The 18093-nt window shown below is 47.1% G+C and overlaps 1 protein-coding gene across 1 annotated transcript; it reads left to right on the top strand.

Annotated features, from left to right (window-relative positions):
* Positions 1 to 1938: 1938 nt before the first annotated feature.
* Positions 1939 to 15223, top strand: PLAC9 (placenta associated 9). The gene is made up of 4 exons (XM_067710376.1): positions 1939 to 2284; positions 12414 to 12511; positions 13693 to 13831; positions 14311 to 15223. Exons 1-4 carry the CDS (start codon positions 2221 to 2223, stop codon positions 14355 to 14357), a joined length of 348 nt encoding a protein of 115 aa, XP_067566477.1. The 5' UTR covers positions 1939 to 2220; the 3' UTR covers positions 14358 to 15223.
* Positions 15224 to 18093: the final 2870 nt, after the last annotated feature.

Consider the following 18093-nt stretch of genomic DNA (forward strand, 5'->3'; position numbering starts at 1 on the left):
TCCCCAAAATATATTATTCAATCCTATGTTTATATATTTGTGTCTGAATTTATATTAGATCGATAGGGAATGCACAGACAAGGAACTGGAAGAGTCCACCAAGCTGAGGGAACTTGACTGGAATTGAGACAGGCTGGGACCTGGGACCTGGGACCCTTTGCTGCAGTGCTTGCACCTGGACGAATGTCTCCTCCAGCAACATAATACAAAGAAACTATACAGGACTAAAAATAACTACGTGCGTGGGCAGTTGGGGCAAATTAGGAACAACAAGATACAAAAGGACCAAAACCCAACGGCCACTTCTGAGGAACCGGGAGCAAAAGCAGGGTACTGTGCATGTGCCCTGCACTCAGCACTACCAAGGGGGTGGGCAGACCACCTGACCACCCCTCCAGCAAGACCCCTGGACCCACTCCTACCCTCACCCCACATAAGGAACCAGCTCAGCCTCCCCTCCCCCCCAGGGAGTAAGCAAGGGAAACTGTTACTTGTTTTCACTCCCTTGTGCTGCAGCACCAGTCCCAGTAAAGCCTTGCCTGAATTTCTTGTCCTGTTTCTTATCAATTTCTGTTGATTAAGAAGGCCAAGAAGCCTGGTCTGTAACAGAATCGCCCGGTAGGGGGCGTTTGTGACAGGGGGGGTTTCACCCTGCATGCTTTATTACTTTGCGCCTCTACCACAATAAGAAAATATTGTATATATGTTGTTTTTATTGCAAATTCAAAATATTAGGCAGCCCACTTATTCTGAGCTTCAAACCTGTGGGTTTGACTGTTCTTTGACAACTTCCCACCGAGGTAAACTACCAAGAAAGTCCTATTACCAAGTGTGAAACCTTCTTGGCATTTCTGAAATAAATCCTTCTTTTGAGCCAGTTCATGTGGGCATCCCAATTCCCAAGAGAGCTTTTTAAAAATTTAGATCCAAGTCTCTGTCCAAGATCTGCTGACTCAAAACCTGAATTTCTGTTCCTGAGGCTATTATCTGGAGGAAGAAGTGAGAAGGAAGGATTATTGCTTAGTGTGGTGGCTATATTTGTACAATTGCACAGCCACAGTCTGTAATAGAGAAGGCAGAGGTGCAGCCTTGATCTGCAAGGGCTCCAGTTAACCCTAAAGGGGCCCCTTGATGGATAAAAACATACTCCTGGGCTTGGCGATGAAGGGGCTCCACTGGCAGCCAGGACGTGCACTCAAGGCTCTGCAGTGCAGATGTTAGGGCTGTGGCTTTTGCTTTCCCAAATCTTAACTTTTTTTTTTTCACTTGTTGAGTGGGTGTGTCCCATAGGTGAAGGTTCAACTACTGTTTTTTAAGCTGGAGGGAGGTGGTGATGATTTGAAGTTAACTGAAAAACCCACCCAGCTCTTACTCTGGGTTTGCTTAGAATGGAGAAAGAACCCAGCTCTCACTAATACGTTGTATCAATATATTATTATCTACCAAGAACAGAACTGGATTCAAATCCTGACTCCACATTACACCAAGTGTGTGACTATTGGCAAGGCTCTTAACATCTCTGAGCCTCAATTTCTTGGTCTGCAGAATGGACGTAATGATGCACTCCTGATGGGGGTGCAGTGAAGATCAGAGAGATGGTGTATGTAGAATAAATCAAACAAAGCTTAGTTATTGTTCATTCATACTGGGGTGGTCACTAGACCACGAACTCCTCAAGTGCAGACATGTGAATATGAGAATTATTTCGTTTTCTCCCCCCTCCAAAGTTTACCTAACACTAACTTGTACAGACCTTAAGTATGTGCTGAACACTCTCTCCGATGTCATGAGAGTTGCTTACTCGTTCCTGGTGGGCAGAGAAAAGCTTCCACACCCCGTGCAGTCAGGAATTCAGATCCCGTGCCACAGGTGTGGGTGGCACTTCTCTCCAAACTGCAGTCCGCCCGTCTGTGAAATGGGCTCATAACGGAGCACTGGACCCCTGGCTGCATTGCCCACTCTTCTGCGCTCGGGCCCGGGGGAGGCGCGGGGGCTCAGAGCGCGGCCCCTTCCAGGGGAGGCGCCCAGCCTGGCGCGTCGCCCCTCCGCCCGCGGGGTCTCTGGAGGGGGCGGGCTCGCTCGAGCCAGAAAGCCCGGAGCCGCCCAGGAATCTTGGCGGGGACTGCGAGCATTTCCTCCCGGGCGGGCCGGCGCGATCCCGGGGAGGGCGGGGAGGGCGGCAGCGGGCAGACACGGCGCTGCGCTCCGCCAGCCGGCAGCATGCGGCCCCTGCTCTGCGCACTGGCCGGGCTTGCCCTGCTCCGCGCCTCGGGTGCCTTCACCGGTGAGTGGGGCCCGGACGCAGGGCGAGGGTCGGGGAGGCCGCGGACCGCGAGGAAGGAGCAGGAGAGAGGGAGGGAGATGGGAACGAAGCCAGATGGAGAGGGATGGAGAGAGGGAGATGCAGGGAGGGAGAGAGAGAGATAGATGGTGAGAGAAATTGCAGAGAAAGATGGAGACAAAAAAAGGCAGAGAGATAAAGGCAGAGGAACAGAGAGAATTACGAAGGAGAGAGGGAAGAATACAGAGAGCAAGGGAGAGGCTGGGACAGAAAGAAACTTTGGAGGTAGACAGATGGGTCTGAACTATGAATGAGGAGGATAGAGAGAAAAAGGAGTTTGAGAGGCAAACGGAACAAGAAGGAAGGAAATAGAGGAACTAAAATGGCAAGAGAAAGGGGGTGGGGGAGAGAGAAAGGGTGAGAGGATACTGAGGAAGAGAGGCCGCTTTGAGAGAGACAAAAAAGGAGAGAGGGAGTGGAGAAACCCATTGCCCCAGGTCGACAGGAAAGAGAGGAGGAGACCAGGATCACAAGGTGGAAGGTCAAGTCTGCAGGGTGGGGCAGCCCCAGCTCCCCACCCTCCAGACCAGCCCTGCCCAGAGGGCCTGCAGAGGCGCCCAGGCCTGGCCCAGCACAGCCGGTCAGGGCCCAGGCAGGAGGCCCCTGGAGGCCACGGCTTTACCTGCCAGGTAGTCTGAGGGGCTTCTGCAGCCTGTGGAGGAGGCCAGTTGTCAGCCTTTTGGAGAGCTTCCCTGAGGGCCTGAGCTGCCTTGGGTGGGTGGGAGGAGGCTGCGGGAGGGAGAGGCCCTCCACTGGCTGGGCTCCTTGCCGTGCCCTGTCCCTTCTAGCCTTCCCTGACAGCAGTCTTAGTGCTGCCCCTTCACCGGTGAGGCTCGGACAAGGTGGCTGCAGAGGGACTGACTGTATGCACAGGCGTTCCTTCCACCACCCCAAGACTGCACTTTATACAGCACTTTACAACCACGTTCCCATTTACCCAAGGTCTCTTGCTGGCCTCAACCAGAGGCAGCTGATGCCCATCCCAGGGGAACGGGCGAGGGGAAGGCTCAGTCTCTCCAGGCATCCAGGGACCCTACCCCTTCAGCCAGGCCCTTGTCCACACTTAAGGCTGCTCCCCCATCAACCTGGAGCCGGTGGCTGTGAGTCACCCTGCCCTGTGTTAAGATGGAAGCTCCCCTGACCCCTGGCCCAGCCCCTTTCAGGCACAGGGAACTGTGGGAGTGGGCATCCAGGGAAAGGGTTGAGGCCAGTCTTGATCCTGGGCAGCCCCTGGCTGAGTGAACTTGGGTGAGTCATGTCACCTCTCTGAAGCTATTTCCTCTTCTGTAATGTGAGGAGAATGGTACCCACCAGCAGAGCTGGATGAAAGGGAAGTACCCAGCACGGAACATCTGTCAACACACATTGTCTCCTTCCCTCGTCCCCTCGGACAGCTCCGCTGAGCTCTCTGAGGCCCAGTTCTCCACTGAGGTTGGCTAAGGAGGACCAACAACCCTTTCCTCACAGGCTGTGTGAGGAGTGGCTGGGACCATGCAGCACAGAGCCAGGCCCAGGTGCTGTCCTTTTTCTCTGCCTCCCCGCCCCGCCCCATCTTGCCTGGAGTCCCCACCTCCAGGAGCTGAGGGGACAAAGCCGAGTCTGTGCTCCCCCAGAGGGAGGAGCTGGCCGCCCACAGTGGCAGACTTTTTGTGGCCCCTTTAGCTATGACTGGTATATACATTTTAGCTTAAAGCCATTTTTAAACATTATTTTCCTCCTGATCATCCTCATTGCTCCAGATTAAGAAAAAAAAAAGAGGAGAGTATAAACATATTAATGTAATTTCACACTGAGTTCACACATTTTTGTGTATAACCTTTCAGACTTCAGACAATATACCATGGTTTTTCTTAACTGTTGATTATCAAATCTGTTGGATATAAACACAGAATAGAGACCTAGAGATTGTCATACTGAGTGAAGTAAGTCAGAGAAGGACAAATATGATATTGCTTATATGCGGAATCTAAAAAAAATGATAAAAATGAACTTTACAAAACAGAAACAGACTCACAGACTTAGAGAACGACGAACTTATGGTTGGGAGGTGGGGGAGGGATACTTAGGGAGTTTGGGAGTGACATGTACGTACTGCTGTATGTAAAATGGATACCCAACAAGGACCTATTGTACAGTACAGGGAACGGTGCTCAATATTATTTAACAACCTAAATGGGAAAATAATTTGAAAAAGAATAATAATAATAAAAATAATAGTATAGTGAACCACCATGTGCCCATCACTCTGTTTCAACAAGAATGGATTCCTGACAGATCTGGATTCATCTATCATCCCCACCTTCTCTCCCCTCTCTCAGATTATTTTAAAGGAAATTCCAGGCATTATATATTTTTATCTGTAAGTATTGCCTTATGTATTTCTAAAAGATAAATAATCTTTTAATAACAATACCATTATCACTCCCTAAAAATGGACAATAATTCCGTAATGTCATCAAATATCCAATCAGCGTTCAACTGTCCCTGATTGTGTGATGTTTTTATATTTGGTTTGTTTGATCCAAATAAGGTACACACATTGCTTTTGGTTGATATATCTGTTAAGTTTCTTTTAGTGAGTTTTAAGTTTCTTTAGTAAGTTCTTTTTCCCCTCTTTTTTCTTAAAATTTATTTGAAGAAACTGGGTTGTTAGTCTTATAAAGTTTTTCCCATTTAAATTTTAGCTGATTGCATCCCCCAGGTGTCATTTAAATTGTTCTCTCCCCTATATTGTCTATAAACTGGTAGTTAGATCTAGAAGCTTCAGCTAATTCCAATTAGATATTTTTTTTGCAAGAATACTTGAAGATGGTTTATTGCTTTAATTTTCTATTCTTTGATTACTACCAAGGTTGGATTTTTCTTCAAAGGCGTATTGGTCATTTCTGCTAATTCTTGTGAACTGTCTTAGACTTTTCCATCGTGGTAGTGGGATTTTTTCATATCAATCTATAAAAGTTCTTTATGTGTTGAGTGAAGCAGACTGTCTTATGCTACTTGTAGAGAATTTTTTTTTTTTAAGTTAAGGCTTCAGTTAATCTCCTTTCCTATTTTGCTATTGGAGGGATATCAAGTCCTAGAGCCTAGTCCTATTAGCCATTCTCACCCATGCCTTGGGGCCCACGGGGGGAAGCTCTCACTGTCCACCACCATGCCAGGTCTCTGTGGACATCTGTCTTCCATTGGGCTTCTGCTTTTTGCTTTGGGTGGAAGAGGAAGACGCTGAAGGGCTGTGGTGAGGATCACTGCATTTCTTCTTACAAAAATGGATGTTGTGGGGAGGGAACCTCTCAAAGACAATCTGATTCAACGTACACAGTTGGGCTCTTGTTGGGCCTCAAGACAGGTGCAAAGATGTCATGTGTATAGGTCCCCTTTGCCCCATTCCTGTCCAGCCCCTCATTTTACGAAGGAGGAAGCTGAGACCCCCCAAGATAGGAGGCCCTTAACTCATCACAGAACTGCCAGAACATAGTATAGACAGTGTCTTGCAGGTAGGATTCAAATCCTGTCCCCACTACCTACTAGCAGTGTAGTCCTGGGCATGTTACTCAACCTCTTTGGTTTTCTCATCTATAAAAAACTGATAAGTAAGAGTACTGAGCTCACAGATAGAATTAAATGAGTTAATGCATGTAAGCACTCAACAAAAAGCTTGGCCCAGAATAACTGATCACAAATTGACAGTAGCTTCAAATATAGAGTGTGGTTGTGCCCATTCTAAAGGTGAAGAAACTAAGGATCCAGCAAGTGGGATTGGCTTGTAACAGAGCCCAGAGAGCCCGGTCAGCCCTGAGCCCTCTGCTTGCTTGTCGGAGAAGCCCCTTCCAAGCATCCCTTGGACTCCTGCACAGGTATAGTCCTAGAGCAGGTGCCTCCCCGTCTTGAGGAGACCTGGTCAGAGTGATCTAGTGAAAGGCACTGGCTCCAGGGGGAGAGGCGGGGCTGCAAGGGCTTTCACTGACCTGCTTAGTCTCCAGTCCACCTGGTGAATGACCTACATGGCATTTGCACATCATCTGGCAGTTCCAAGGCAACTTCAAATGCAGGATCCCCTTGGATCAGCACAGCAGTCCCACCAAGTAGACAGAGCAGGGCAGATCCCTCACAGACGAAGCTGAGTCAGAGGCAAAGAACACAGTTCAGTGGAGGTGGGACCGTGCCTCTGACTCCCAGACTTGTGAGTCCCAGACAGTGTGTGGAGAGAGGTTTATCCTGGATGGCTTCCTAGACCTCAGCATGGTGCGGGTTTAGGAATGTTCTAGTACTTTATAACCCAGTGGATTATAAATCACCATATTCCAAGGTAGAAGGAATCTGGTTTCCTGGATGGCCTTGGAGAGCGGAGCTGCCTGCCAGCCCTGACCATCAGCCAGTCCACCTCTGAACTGATATGTGAGAAAGAAATAAACACACGTGTGATTGAGGGGGACTCTGTGTTGCAGCAGCTCAGCTTGTATCCTCACTTACCCAGACGCCGACTGTATTGGACTGACATTGGTAAGCTCTCAGAGTGATCGGCAAGGCTCAAATCCACATCTGGAAAATGACCAGAGAACAAGGGAGACAGAACGTATCACTCCCAAAACAAAACAAAAATGTTCCTTAGCATCTGAGCTCCCTCTTAGGGGCCTCAAGGGTCCCTCTCCTGTTTCAGCCAGAGCACATCCATAGACTAGAGTTCTTCATATAGTTGTTTGAAAATAGTGTTCTTCTGATTTAAAAAAAACAAAAAACAAAAAAACACTGATGGTTTGGAATGAAGCACAAATTTTAATACAAATATCAAATGTGGTCAAATTTATTAGACTATTATATTGACTGTGGTCAAATAGAATTAACCCCCAAGTGCCAAGTGTGGCTGGTCAAAGCAGCACCTTTCAGGGTCAGAAATCCTTTGAGTTGTGTGCGCCTTCTTAGTGTTCGGATCCAGAAACAAAAGGTCTCCTATGCCTGTCAGTGGGAGGGGTGGGGGGGAGGCCCAGTGGCCGTGTCCCTTTAACTGGTGCCTGCACTGGGCCTCCCGTCTCCACTGGCAGCCTGCTCTCACCATGTTCCACCCACGCCCGCCATCCGGGGTGCGCATAGGCCCTGAGCGGAAGCCAGGCCAGAGAAAACAACCCTGCATCCAAGAAGGTCCATTTCCCAACTGGCCAGGTCAGGGAGGGCGGGAGCGAAGGAGGGAAGGGAGCACCGGGAACCACAGCCTTGGCGGCGCATGGTCAGTCGTGATAATCCTTCAGCTTCCCCCACTTTTCCTCTGGTCTAAGCTTCCCCAAAGCTCCGTGAAACTGGCGTTATCGTGAGCCCCTTTCTACTGGTGAGGAAGCGTGAAGCAAAGGGAGCCCTTGCCCAGTTCTTGCCTTGCGGGAGCTTCTGGGCCAAGAAGCAACTTGTCCTTGACTCATCCTGGTTCGGTCTTTGTAGCTAATTTCTGAGGCCTGAAAGACAGAGGCAAACCTTGGATGAGCTGCGTCTGGCAGTGCCTCCGCCCCCATCCCCAAACCCGTGTTGCAGAGGAGGCAGCAGAGGCTCGGGGAGAAGAAAGTTCCCACGGCCCCGCACCAATTCATGGCTGGGAACGGAGGTCTGCAGTGTGTTTTCTGCCATGATGCGCTGAGGTCAATGCCATGAGCACCCACGTGGGGGAGGGAGCCGCAGCGCAGGGTGGCCTGGCTCTGCCCCAGCTCTCTCTCCGCAGAGCCCCTCCGGAGGCCTGGATGAGCTCACGGACGGTTGTGCAGTGCAGCCCAGGGCGCAGCTGCGTCCAGATGTGATGCATTAGTGCTGTGTGATTTGGAGAGCAACCTCAGCCCAACCTCTTCCCTGGAGGGGTTTGGGAGCCAAGTGAGCCCTCATCGCTGACACGTAGAGAACAGGATGTTTTAGGCTGAGGGAGGGAGCAGATTCATGTTGTTCGTGACTTCCAGAGCTGGCAGAGCCCCACTTGGCCGGCAGGGTCATGTTGCTTCCTCTTGGCCTAAGCTGGGAGGAGGGGGAAGAGTACTTTAGGGTCTGGGAGGGGGCAGGTGGGACTCAGGGGAACGTCTTGGCCTAAGGCCCCTGGGTGGAGCTTGCAGAGGGTGTGTGTGGGCCCGGACCTAGACCGAGACAGACCCCCTCTTCCCTGACAGCCCTCTATTTGGGTGAAAACAACTCTGCCTGCCCCCTCGAAATCTTTTCTCTCTAGCTGAGCACCCCAGTTTTTTCAGCTGGCACAAAGGAGTCAAAATCTGGAGTCCCTTCACGGTGGCCGCCTTTAGCCCTGCCTCTGCCTGTCGAAAGCCTTCTCACGATGAATAGCCCAGAATGGAGCGCAGCCCTCCAGGTGGGGTCTCTCAGACCACCCACCCCCCGACACCCATCCTGAACATTTTGTATCAATGCACGAAGCCCGTGGCTTCAGCTTTTTGCTAACAACCCCATCAGAGAACTGGCTTTTATTATGGAAAATTTCAAACCATACATACAAAAGTAGAGAGAATGGCAGAATTAACCCCATGTCCACATCACCCAGTTTCAACAGTTACCAATCTTGGCCAATCTTGTTTGCTCAATACTCCCACCCATGCCTCCTCCCACTCCCAGGCCTGGGTTATTTTGAAGTAAAGCCAAGACATCATAGCATTTTACCTATAAATATGCTCAGTATAGACCTCTAAAAGGCTCCCTTAAAAAAAATAACCAAAGTTATAACATCCCCTCCCTCCCTAAAGTCAACAAGAAGACCATTGTTGTTGTTTTTTAAAATACTTATTTATTTTCTTTCTTTTTTTCTTTTGGCTGCATCAGGTCTTAGCTGCGGCATGCAGGATCTTCGTTGCGGTGCACAGGCTCTGTAGTTGTGGTGCGCGGGCTCTGTAGTTTTGCGGCACGCAGGCTCTCTAGTTGAGGCACACGAGCTCGGTAGTTGTGGCGTGCAGGCTTAGTTGCCCCCCGGCACGTGGGATCTTAGTTCCCCGACCAGGGATCGAACCGGCATCCCCTGCATTGGAAGGTGGGTTCTTTACCACTGGCCCACCAGAGAAGTCCCAAGACCATTGTTTTTTTTAAAGTTATTTATTTTTGGCTGCGTTGGGTCTTCGTTGGTGCGTGCGGGCTTTCTGTTGTTGCGGCGAGCAGGGGCTACTCTTCCTTGTGGTGCATGGGCTTCTCATTGTGGTGGCTTCTCTCGTTGTGGAGTACAGGCTCTAGGCGTGCGGGCGTCAGTAGTTGTGGCACGTGGGCTCAGCAGTTGTGGCTCGCGGGCTCTAGAGCGCAGGCTCAGTAGTTGTGGTGCATGGGCTTAGTTGCTCCGTGGCATGTGGGATCTTCCCAGACCAGGCCTCGAACCCACGTCCCCTCCATTGGCAAGTGGATTCTTAACCACTGTGCCATCAGGGAAATCCACCATTGTTTTTTGAACAGGTTTTTCTAAGTTCAGTGGATGGACATATGTCCAGTGGATCGACATAATGAAAGGGAGAATGTAAAAACCCAAACTGTTCTCCACAAAAGATGCTCAGAGTAGAAGGAAGTTTTGCCCCTGCGCTTGGTTCTCGCCCCTGAGTGGAAGAGCTGAGATCCAGAGAGAGTTGAGACCAGGGACTCGCAGGGCATGGGGACTCTGACAGAGCTCCAGAAGGCCAGCTGGCTGAGGTGGGGCCAGGGGAAGGCCAGGGTGCCTGGGGTCCAGTCGTTCGCTGACTGTGTGATCTTAGACAAGTCACTCAGCCTTCAGAGTTATACGTTCATCACCAGCAAAATAGCTCACTATCCTTACCTCAAGACCTGCCAACCTCCTGGGAAACTTTATATGTCCCCTCGGGCAACCCAGCCAACATCGAGGTCTTACAAGAGTTTTGCATCTACAAAGATCAAGTCCAAAAACTCTTACCCCTGCTCTACTTCAGATGCCCACAGCCTTGGTATTGTCACTGTGAAGCTGCTCTACCTCTAAAAGCTAAAACTGCAATATCCCTTATCACTTGTTCCTTCTGTTACTCCCATCATCTCACTGAGATCTGCAGTGCCCTCAGCCCCTCCATTTCTCCCAATTATTGGCCCTCTTATTGCCTTCTCCTTCGTTATTCAAGCTAGATGCCCGAGCTTGTCCCCTTAAGCCCTTGCTGGTCGAATCCTCAGTTCCTCTGCACTCTGTTCTTCACCGCACTCATGCCACAGACTCCCAGGTTTCAGCTCATCAGCCATCTGTCTCTGCTGCTGACACCCACCTGCTGAGCTGCTGCGGGAGGGCTTCCTTGTGATGTCAGGTTGTTCTGCACCATCCTCCTAACCGCCTTCCTCATTCTCCTCATCCCCTTTTGGAGCCCCCTCTTTATTCAAGCTTCTTACCCAGGGGCGGGCTGATACACTGGCTTTCGGAAAACAAAAAAAAGCATTTGTCAGTTTCCATGGTGGAAATACTTTCACCACGGCTCCCATTTTAGTGTCTGTGTCCAACAACCCACTCACAGAATTCCTGATAATACTTCACAACTCGCTTTCCTTTCCTAACCCTACATGAATTTTCAGCAGATGGTTCCCCTCTTACTTTACCGAGTGAACAGAGGCCATCAGGTGGGACTCCCTCAACTTCTTGGCCCTTTAAGTAGAACTTTTTTACCCATTTTTGCTGCGTTTCCTCTCTCTTCCTTCCACATGTGACCCCTAGCCCCACCACCATTTCTGGATTCCGTGGCCTCACATCTCTTCGGGAAATGCATTCTTTCAGTTCTCCTGGCTTCCTCCTGTCCTCAGGCTATAAGCAGGGTTGCGTTTCTTCAATGCTTAAAAACCTGGAAACAACAACAATAAACACTGCTTTAGATCACCTTGTGATCTGATCTCCCTTCCTTCATAGCCAGGCTTCATGGAAATGTTTTCCAGGATCTTAGTTTCCTCCTCCTGACTTTTCCTTCCCTTCTCATCCCACTGCGACTAGACTTTGCTCTGTCGGCACCTCTCCACTAAAAGCGCTGGGACGGCATTCAGCATCCACTTTTCTGTTGCTCCGAGTCCTTATCTTGCTAGACCTCCATGCTGCTTTAGGCCATGCTGACTGCTTCATCCTTTTGAAAGCTCTTGGCTTCTCCTTGCTTCTGGGGCAGCATCCTCCTTTCTGTGTGTCCATGTTCTCCAAGGACTCGGCCAACTCAGACGCCCTGCAGGTTATCTCAGAGCCACCAATACTGCAACTTGAGCTCAAAGCCCGGGCCCTAAACTTCTGGTGTGAAGGTTGGTGGTGTAAGGAACGAAGGAGGAGCCAACGTTGGGGAGGAAAATGATGTTGAACAAACTGAACCTCAGATATTCCGCTTACTAGCTGTGTGACGTTAGACGTATCATTTCACCTTTCTGTGCATCAATTTCCTTATGTGTAAATTGGGGCTAATAATTGGTTGTAGAGGTTGACTGAGTTAACACATTTGTTTAGCACTCACTTGTGTCAGATGTTACTAACTGGTCACCAATGTCAATTACTATTACTACAATATCTCCATGCATTTTCTTCCTCTCTTCCTACGGTTACTGCCTCCTTTCATCACTTCTTACGCTGATTACTGCAGTAACTTCCTGCCTTCAAAAACGAATCTCTCCAATCCATTCTCTGTATTTTAAAAATTCACATATGACTGCATGACTCTCCTGTTTAAATAAACCCCAAAACAAGCATTGTGATTGGTTTATTAGGGCCCGGCCTTGTTTCCACGATCCACCTCTCCAGTCTCAACTCCCACCCACCCTGTACTTTCCAGCCACTTCAGGCTTCCTGAGGGTTTGTGCACTGAGCCATGCTATTTCATTCCTATCTTTGCACATGCCGTTCCTTCTGGCTGAAACCTTTCCTCCCTTCCTTTTCTTACCCAGTTCAGGCAGCACCTCCTTAAGGAAGCCTACTTGGGTCTGTAGGAGACCATGGCCAAGTGAGTGAGGCAACCCTACACTCACACCCTGATCCACACTGAGCCTTCCTCTGCTTCTCTTTGGACTGTTTTTAGGACCCACCTCCCTTGAGCCCCATGTTTGCAGGAGTCTCTAATGTTACAGGGAAACCGAGGGCCCCACAGTGACAAGACTTGTTTTCCTACAGCTGCTGAACCCTTCATCCCCTCCCGAGGAGACCCAGCTCGGACTGCAGGGTGTGACAGACACATGGCTGTCCATGGCCGGTTAGACGTCATAGAGGAGGTAATGAGGGTGACCTGAGAGGGCATGCAGCTTCAGGACCACCTGCCAGGCTGGTGGCTTTGGAGGGTTCAGGCCAATCTTGCTTTGGAAAGTTGGGGAAATCTGGGCCAATCCTGTTCCCTGGCCACTATGTTAAACATCTCCTTGCCCTACCTGGGCTGTTAGGCTGTCCAGCCCCCAACAGACCCTGCCTCCCCGGGACCTTGCTTCCCACCAGCCAGAGATCTCCCCATAATCACCAGATGAGAAGGTGGAAATTCAATTGCGGTGTTTTGTTACACAGCCACGGTTTGTAACCTGGGGTCCATAAACTTGTGTGGGGAAAAAAAATTGCACTTCATTTCCACAAACCTTTAGCTGAGATTTAGCATTCTCACTCACTGTAAATACAGACAACAAACTGCAGGAGTATTAACAGCACTGTGACTTTGTCAGCAATAGAAATCACAGATAATTTCATCCTATTATAGTCATTGTGAATATCTCAATATATTGTTTACTATCAGTATGTCAAAATTTCAGTAGTAAAAAAAAAAGAAAAGAAAAGAAAAAAAAATTTCAGTAGTTGTTAGACCTGGTGTTAAATAAGTTAATAAATAGATAAATGTTTATATCAAAATTTAATTTTTATAGTTTAATAGTATTTTACTGCAGTTTATACCCTTGGAAATCCTGTATGTTTTATTTTTCTCAATGAAAGCATTTTTCTGATGGCAGTCTGTAGGTTTCACCAGACTGCTAATGGGGCTCATTTGTGAAAAAAGTTAAGAACCCTGAATAAAGAAAATTTCAAAATCCCAATACTGTCATTTGGCAGAATTGCCACCAGGGGGCGGGGTAACAAAAGGAATGTGAGCTCCCAGTGGTGACACCCTGAAATGGAAAAAAGAATCCCAGAGTCCCTCCAAGCCCCAAACCAATGACTGGGTAAACCTCCTGAGTGCCAGAGGCAGGAGCGAGCAGCCTTAGAGAGTGAGCTCCTAGGAATTTGTTATCTGGGGAGCTGAGAGGCAGGCAAGGGCAGGGCCTCAATCAAGAGGACCCAGGTCCCCTGGCACCCAGTTCTCTCCCCCACCACACCCTACTGGACTTCCAGGTGCTCCTTAGGATGTGGCTGATTAAGTGGGACTTGTCACCACTCTTGTCCTCTACTCCTCCCCCAACTTCTCTCCTTGCTTTAGACGGTGGAGAAGACAGTGGAGCACCTGGAGGCAGAAGTGAAAGGCTTGCTGGCTCAGCTGGAGGAGCTGGCTTGGAATCTGCCCCTGGGCCCCTTCAGCCTGATCCCCGACCTCGCAGAGGAGCCGGTGAGCAGCTCAGGTAGCAGAGATGACAGCCTCCAGGGCTGGGCAGCAGGGTGGGGATGGCTGCTCCACCCCCATGGTGTAGCCTGGACAAGCCAGGGAGGCTCCAGCTCCTCCTTGGGACAGAAGTGGGAGGCATCCTCCGGGCTCACCCCAAGTGTTCTCTGCCCCCACGCCCGGGGTTGCTGCAGCCCAGCATCGGGTAAGGGCACCTGGAAGAGTTCCACTCTCAGCACCACCCTGACTCAGAGCGGCTGCCTCCTTCCCTGGCCATTTACACACGTCACAGCTCCTACCCATCTCCCTTCTACTCCTCTGCCGCCACCAAACCCTATCAGGAAAGCCTGGCATCCCTCTCATTGGCAGTGGAGGGACTGCCACCTGCTCCCTCGAGCCCTGCGTCCTGGCACAGGAGTCCCCAGGGGACTGGGAGGGGAGGGCAGGCAGCCTTCAGCACCCTGTTTGCTCACTCCGAGGCCGCCCCCTTTCTTTCAGATCGCCTCTCAGCACCAGAGCAGGAGCCACCCAACAGCTGGCAGTGATACAACAGCTCTCCTCTGAGAACAGAGCCGTGAGCTCTGGGCTGCCGTCCTCAGCTTTGTGCAAAATAAAAGCTACTCCTTTGGTCCCCTCTGTGTCTGCTGACAGTGACCCCCGCAGCCACAGCCCCTTCTCCATCTGCTCCCATGCGCTGAGGCTCACACCCCCTGCAGGCTCAGACCTGTACTTCCGCCCTCCTTATTTATAGGGGTGGACAGGGCAGGAGTTAGTTCAAGAGGTGAGGCACCTGAGATGCAGAATCGTTAAGGCGGCACAGTGGAAGGGCCCTTTGAGTAAACTTGTTACTCAAAATGTGGCTGTAGGTGAACAACAGGGGTGTCACCTGGGAGCTTATCAAAAATGCAGAATTCAGGGCCCTGCCCAGACCTCCTGAATCAGAATCTACATTTTAATGAGATCCCCAGGGAATCTGTGTGCACATTAAAGTTTTAAAAAATGTTTCTGTTGAGATAAAATTCAAAATTTTAACCATTTAAAACAGTACAAATTCAGTGGGTTCATAATGTGTAGTCATCACCACCTTCTAATTCTCATCATCACCTTCTAATGCCAGAAATTTTCATCACCCCCAAAAGAAACCCTGTACCATTAAGCAGTCACTTCCCATTCCCCCTCCCATCCTCCCTTGGAAACCACTAATATTTCTTTCTCTGTGGACTTGCCTATGCTGGACATTTCATATAAATGGAATCATACATTTTTGTGTATGATTGTGTCAGACACAAAGCCTTTTGTGTTTAACTGTTTTTCGCTTAGCATAATGTTTTCAAGGTTCGTCCATGTTGTAGCATGTATCAGTACCTCGTTCCTGTTTATGGCTGAATAATAATATTCCATTTTATGGATATATCACATTTTATTCATCCATTCATCAAATCAGTGGATATTTGGGTTGTGTGCACCTTTTGGCTATTATGAATAATGCTATGAACATTCATGTATAAGTTTGTGTGGATATATGTTTTCATTTCTCTTGGGTCTATAATTAAGGATGAAATTGCTGAGTCAAATAGTAACTCTATGTTAAGTTTCTGAAGAACCACCAAACTGTTTTTGCATAGCAACTGTACCAGTTTACATTCCTACCAGCAATGTATATATAAGGTTTTCCATTTTTCCTTATCCTCCCCTACACATCTTATTGATTATAGGCATCACACTAGGTGTGAAGTGGTTATCTCGTGGTTTTAAGTTGCATTTACCTAATGCCTAGTGATGCTGAGCATCTTTTCATGTGTGTGTCGGCCACTTGTATGTCTTTTTTGGAGGAAGGTCTATTCAAATCCTTTGCCCATTTTAAAAACTAGGTTGTCTTTTTGCTGTTGAGTTGTAAGAGTTCTTTATGTATTGTGGATACTAGGTTTTTATCAGATATATGATTTACAAATGTTTTCTCTCATATTCTGGGTTGTCTTTTTATTTTCTTTATAGTGTCCTTTGAAACAACAGTTTTGATGAAATCCAATTTATCTTTGTTTTGTTCCTTCTTGTTTTGGTGTCATATCTAAGAATCCACTACCACATCCAAGGTTATGAATCATTTAATCCTGTCTTCTAAGATTTTTATAGCTTTAGCTCTTATATTTAGTTTTTAAAATCTCTTTTAGGTTAATGTTTGTATGTGGTGAGGTGGGGATTCAGCTTCATTACTTGCACTTAGTTGAAGAGAATATTCTTTCCCCACTGAACCGTCCTGGCACCCTGTCAAAAATCAATTGAGCATAACGTTTAGGTTTACTTCTCAATTCTATCCCATGGTTCTGTATGTCTGTCTTTATGCCAGTATCACACTGTTTGAATTACTATAGCTTTGTGCTAAGTTTTAAAATTAAGTATGAGTTCCCTAACTTTTTTGTTCTTTTCCAAGACTGTTTTGGCTATTTGAGGAACAGTTCCTTGCAATTCCGTATGAGTTTTAGGATCAGCCTGTCCACATCAGCCAAAGGCAGTTGGAATTCTGATATGGATTAGATTGAATCTGTAGATCAGTTTTTAGAGTATTGCCATTTCCACAATACTAAATCTTCCAATCCATGAGCACAGGATGTTTTGCATTTTTTGTAGTTTTCAGGGTAAAGTCTTACACCACCTTGGTTAAATTTATCCTTATTTTATTCCTTTTGCAATGACTGTAAATGGAATTGTTTTCTTAATTTTACTTTCAGATTGTTCATTGCTAGTGCACGGATATATAAACGACTTTTTTGGTTGATCGCGTATCCTATCCTGCAACTTTGCTGAATTCGTTTACTAGCTCTAATGGGTTTTCTGTGGATATTTTAGGATTTTCTGTATATAAGATTATGTAATCTGTGGATAGAGTTTTACTTCTTACTTTCCAATCTGGATGCCTCTTATTTCTTTTTCTTGCCTAATTACCCTGGCTATAACTTTCAATACAATGTTGAGTAGTAGTGGCAATAGCAGACATCTTTGTCTTGTTCTTGATCTCAAGGAAAAGCTTTTATTTTTTCACCATTGGGTATGCTTTTCGTAGATGCCCTTTATTTCAGGTTGATAGATTTTCCTTCTGTTTTTAGTTTCTTAGGTTTGTTATTATTATATGTGAAAAGATGTTGGGTTTTTGCAAATGCTTTTTCTGCATCAATTGAGATCATCATGTAGTTTTTATCCCCCTTCATTCTGTCAATATGTATTACATTGATTTATTTTTTACATATTGAATGCTCCTTGTATTCCTTTGATAAATCCCACTTGTTCATGCTGGATAATCCTTATAATATACTGCTAGATTCAGTCTGATAGTATTTCACTGAGGTTTTTTGCACATTTCTTGTGGCTTTGGTATCAGGGTAATACTGGTCTCACAGAATGAGTTAGGAAGTGTTTCCCCCTCTATTTGGGGGGAAAGAGTTTGAGAAGGATTGGTGTTAACTTTTTCTTTAAATGTTTGATAGAATTCACCAGTGAAGGCTCCTGGTTCTGGATTTTTCCTCGTTGGGAGTTTTTGATTACTGATCTCTTCTTATAGGTCTATTCAGACTTTCTATTTCTTCTTGAGTCAAATTTCAGACTTTGTGTGTTTCTAGGAATTTCCCCATTTCATCTAGGTTATCTAATATGTTGGCATACAGTTAACAGTATTTTCTTATAATCCTTTTACTTCTATGAAGCTGTTAGTAATGTCCTCACTTTCATTTCTGATTTTAGTAATTGAGTCTCCTCTCTCCTTTTTCTGTCAGTCTAAAGGTTTGTTAATTTTGTTGATCTTTTTGAAGAAGCTTTTGTTTCATTGATTCTATTGTTTTTCTAGTCTCTATTTTGCTTATCTGCACTCTAATCTTTATTATTTCCTTCTTTCTGGTTGCTTTGGGTTTAGTTTGCTCTTCTTTTTCTAATTCCTTAAAGTGGGAGGTTAGGCTACTGATTTGAGATTTTTTTTTTCTTTTTTAATGTAGGCATTTACAGCTATAGATTTCCCTCTGAGCACTGCTTTCACTGCATCCCATAAGTTTTGGGCTTTCATTTTAATTAATCTCAAAGTATTTCTTAATTTCTCATTTCTTTAACTCACTGTTCTTTTAAAGTATGTTTAGTTTTCACCTACTTGTAAAATTTCCAGATTTCCTCCTGATATTTCTTTTAAATTTCATTCCATTGTGGTCATAGAAGATACTCCGTGTGGTTTGAATCTTCTAAAATTTATTTAGATTCTTTTGTGATCTGGAGAATTTTCCATGTGCACTTAAGAAGAAT

This window comes from Pseudorca crassidens, chromosome 16 (genome assembly GCF_039906515.1).
Source record: "Pseudorca crassidens isolate mPseCra1 chromosome 16, mPseCra1.hap1, whole genome shotgun sequence".
Classification (NCBI taxonomy): domain Eukaryota; kingdom Metazoa; phylum Chordata; class Mammalia; order Artiodactyla; family Delphinidae; genus Pseudorca; species Pseudorca crassidens.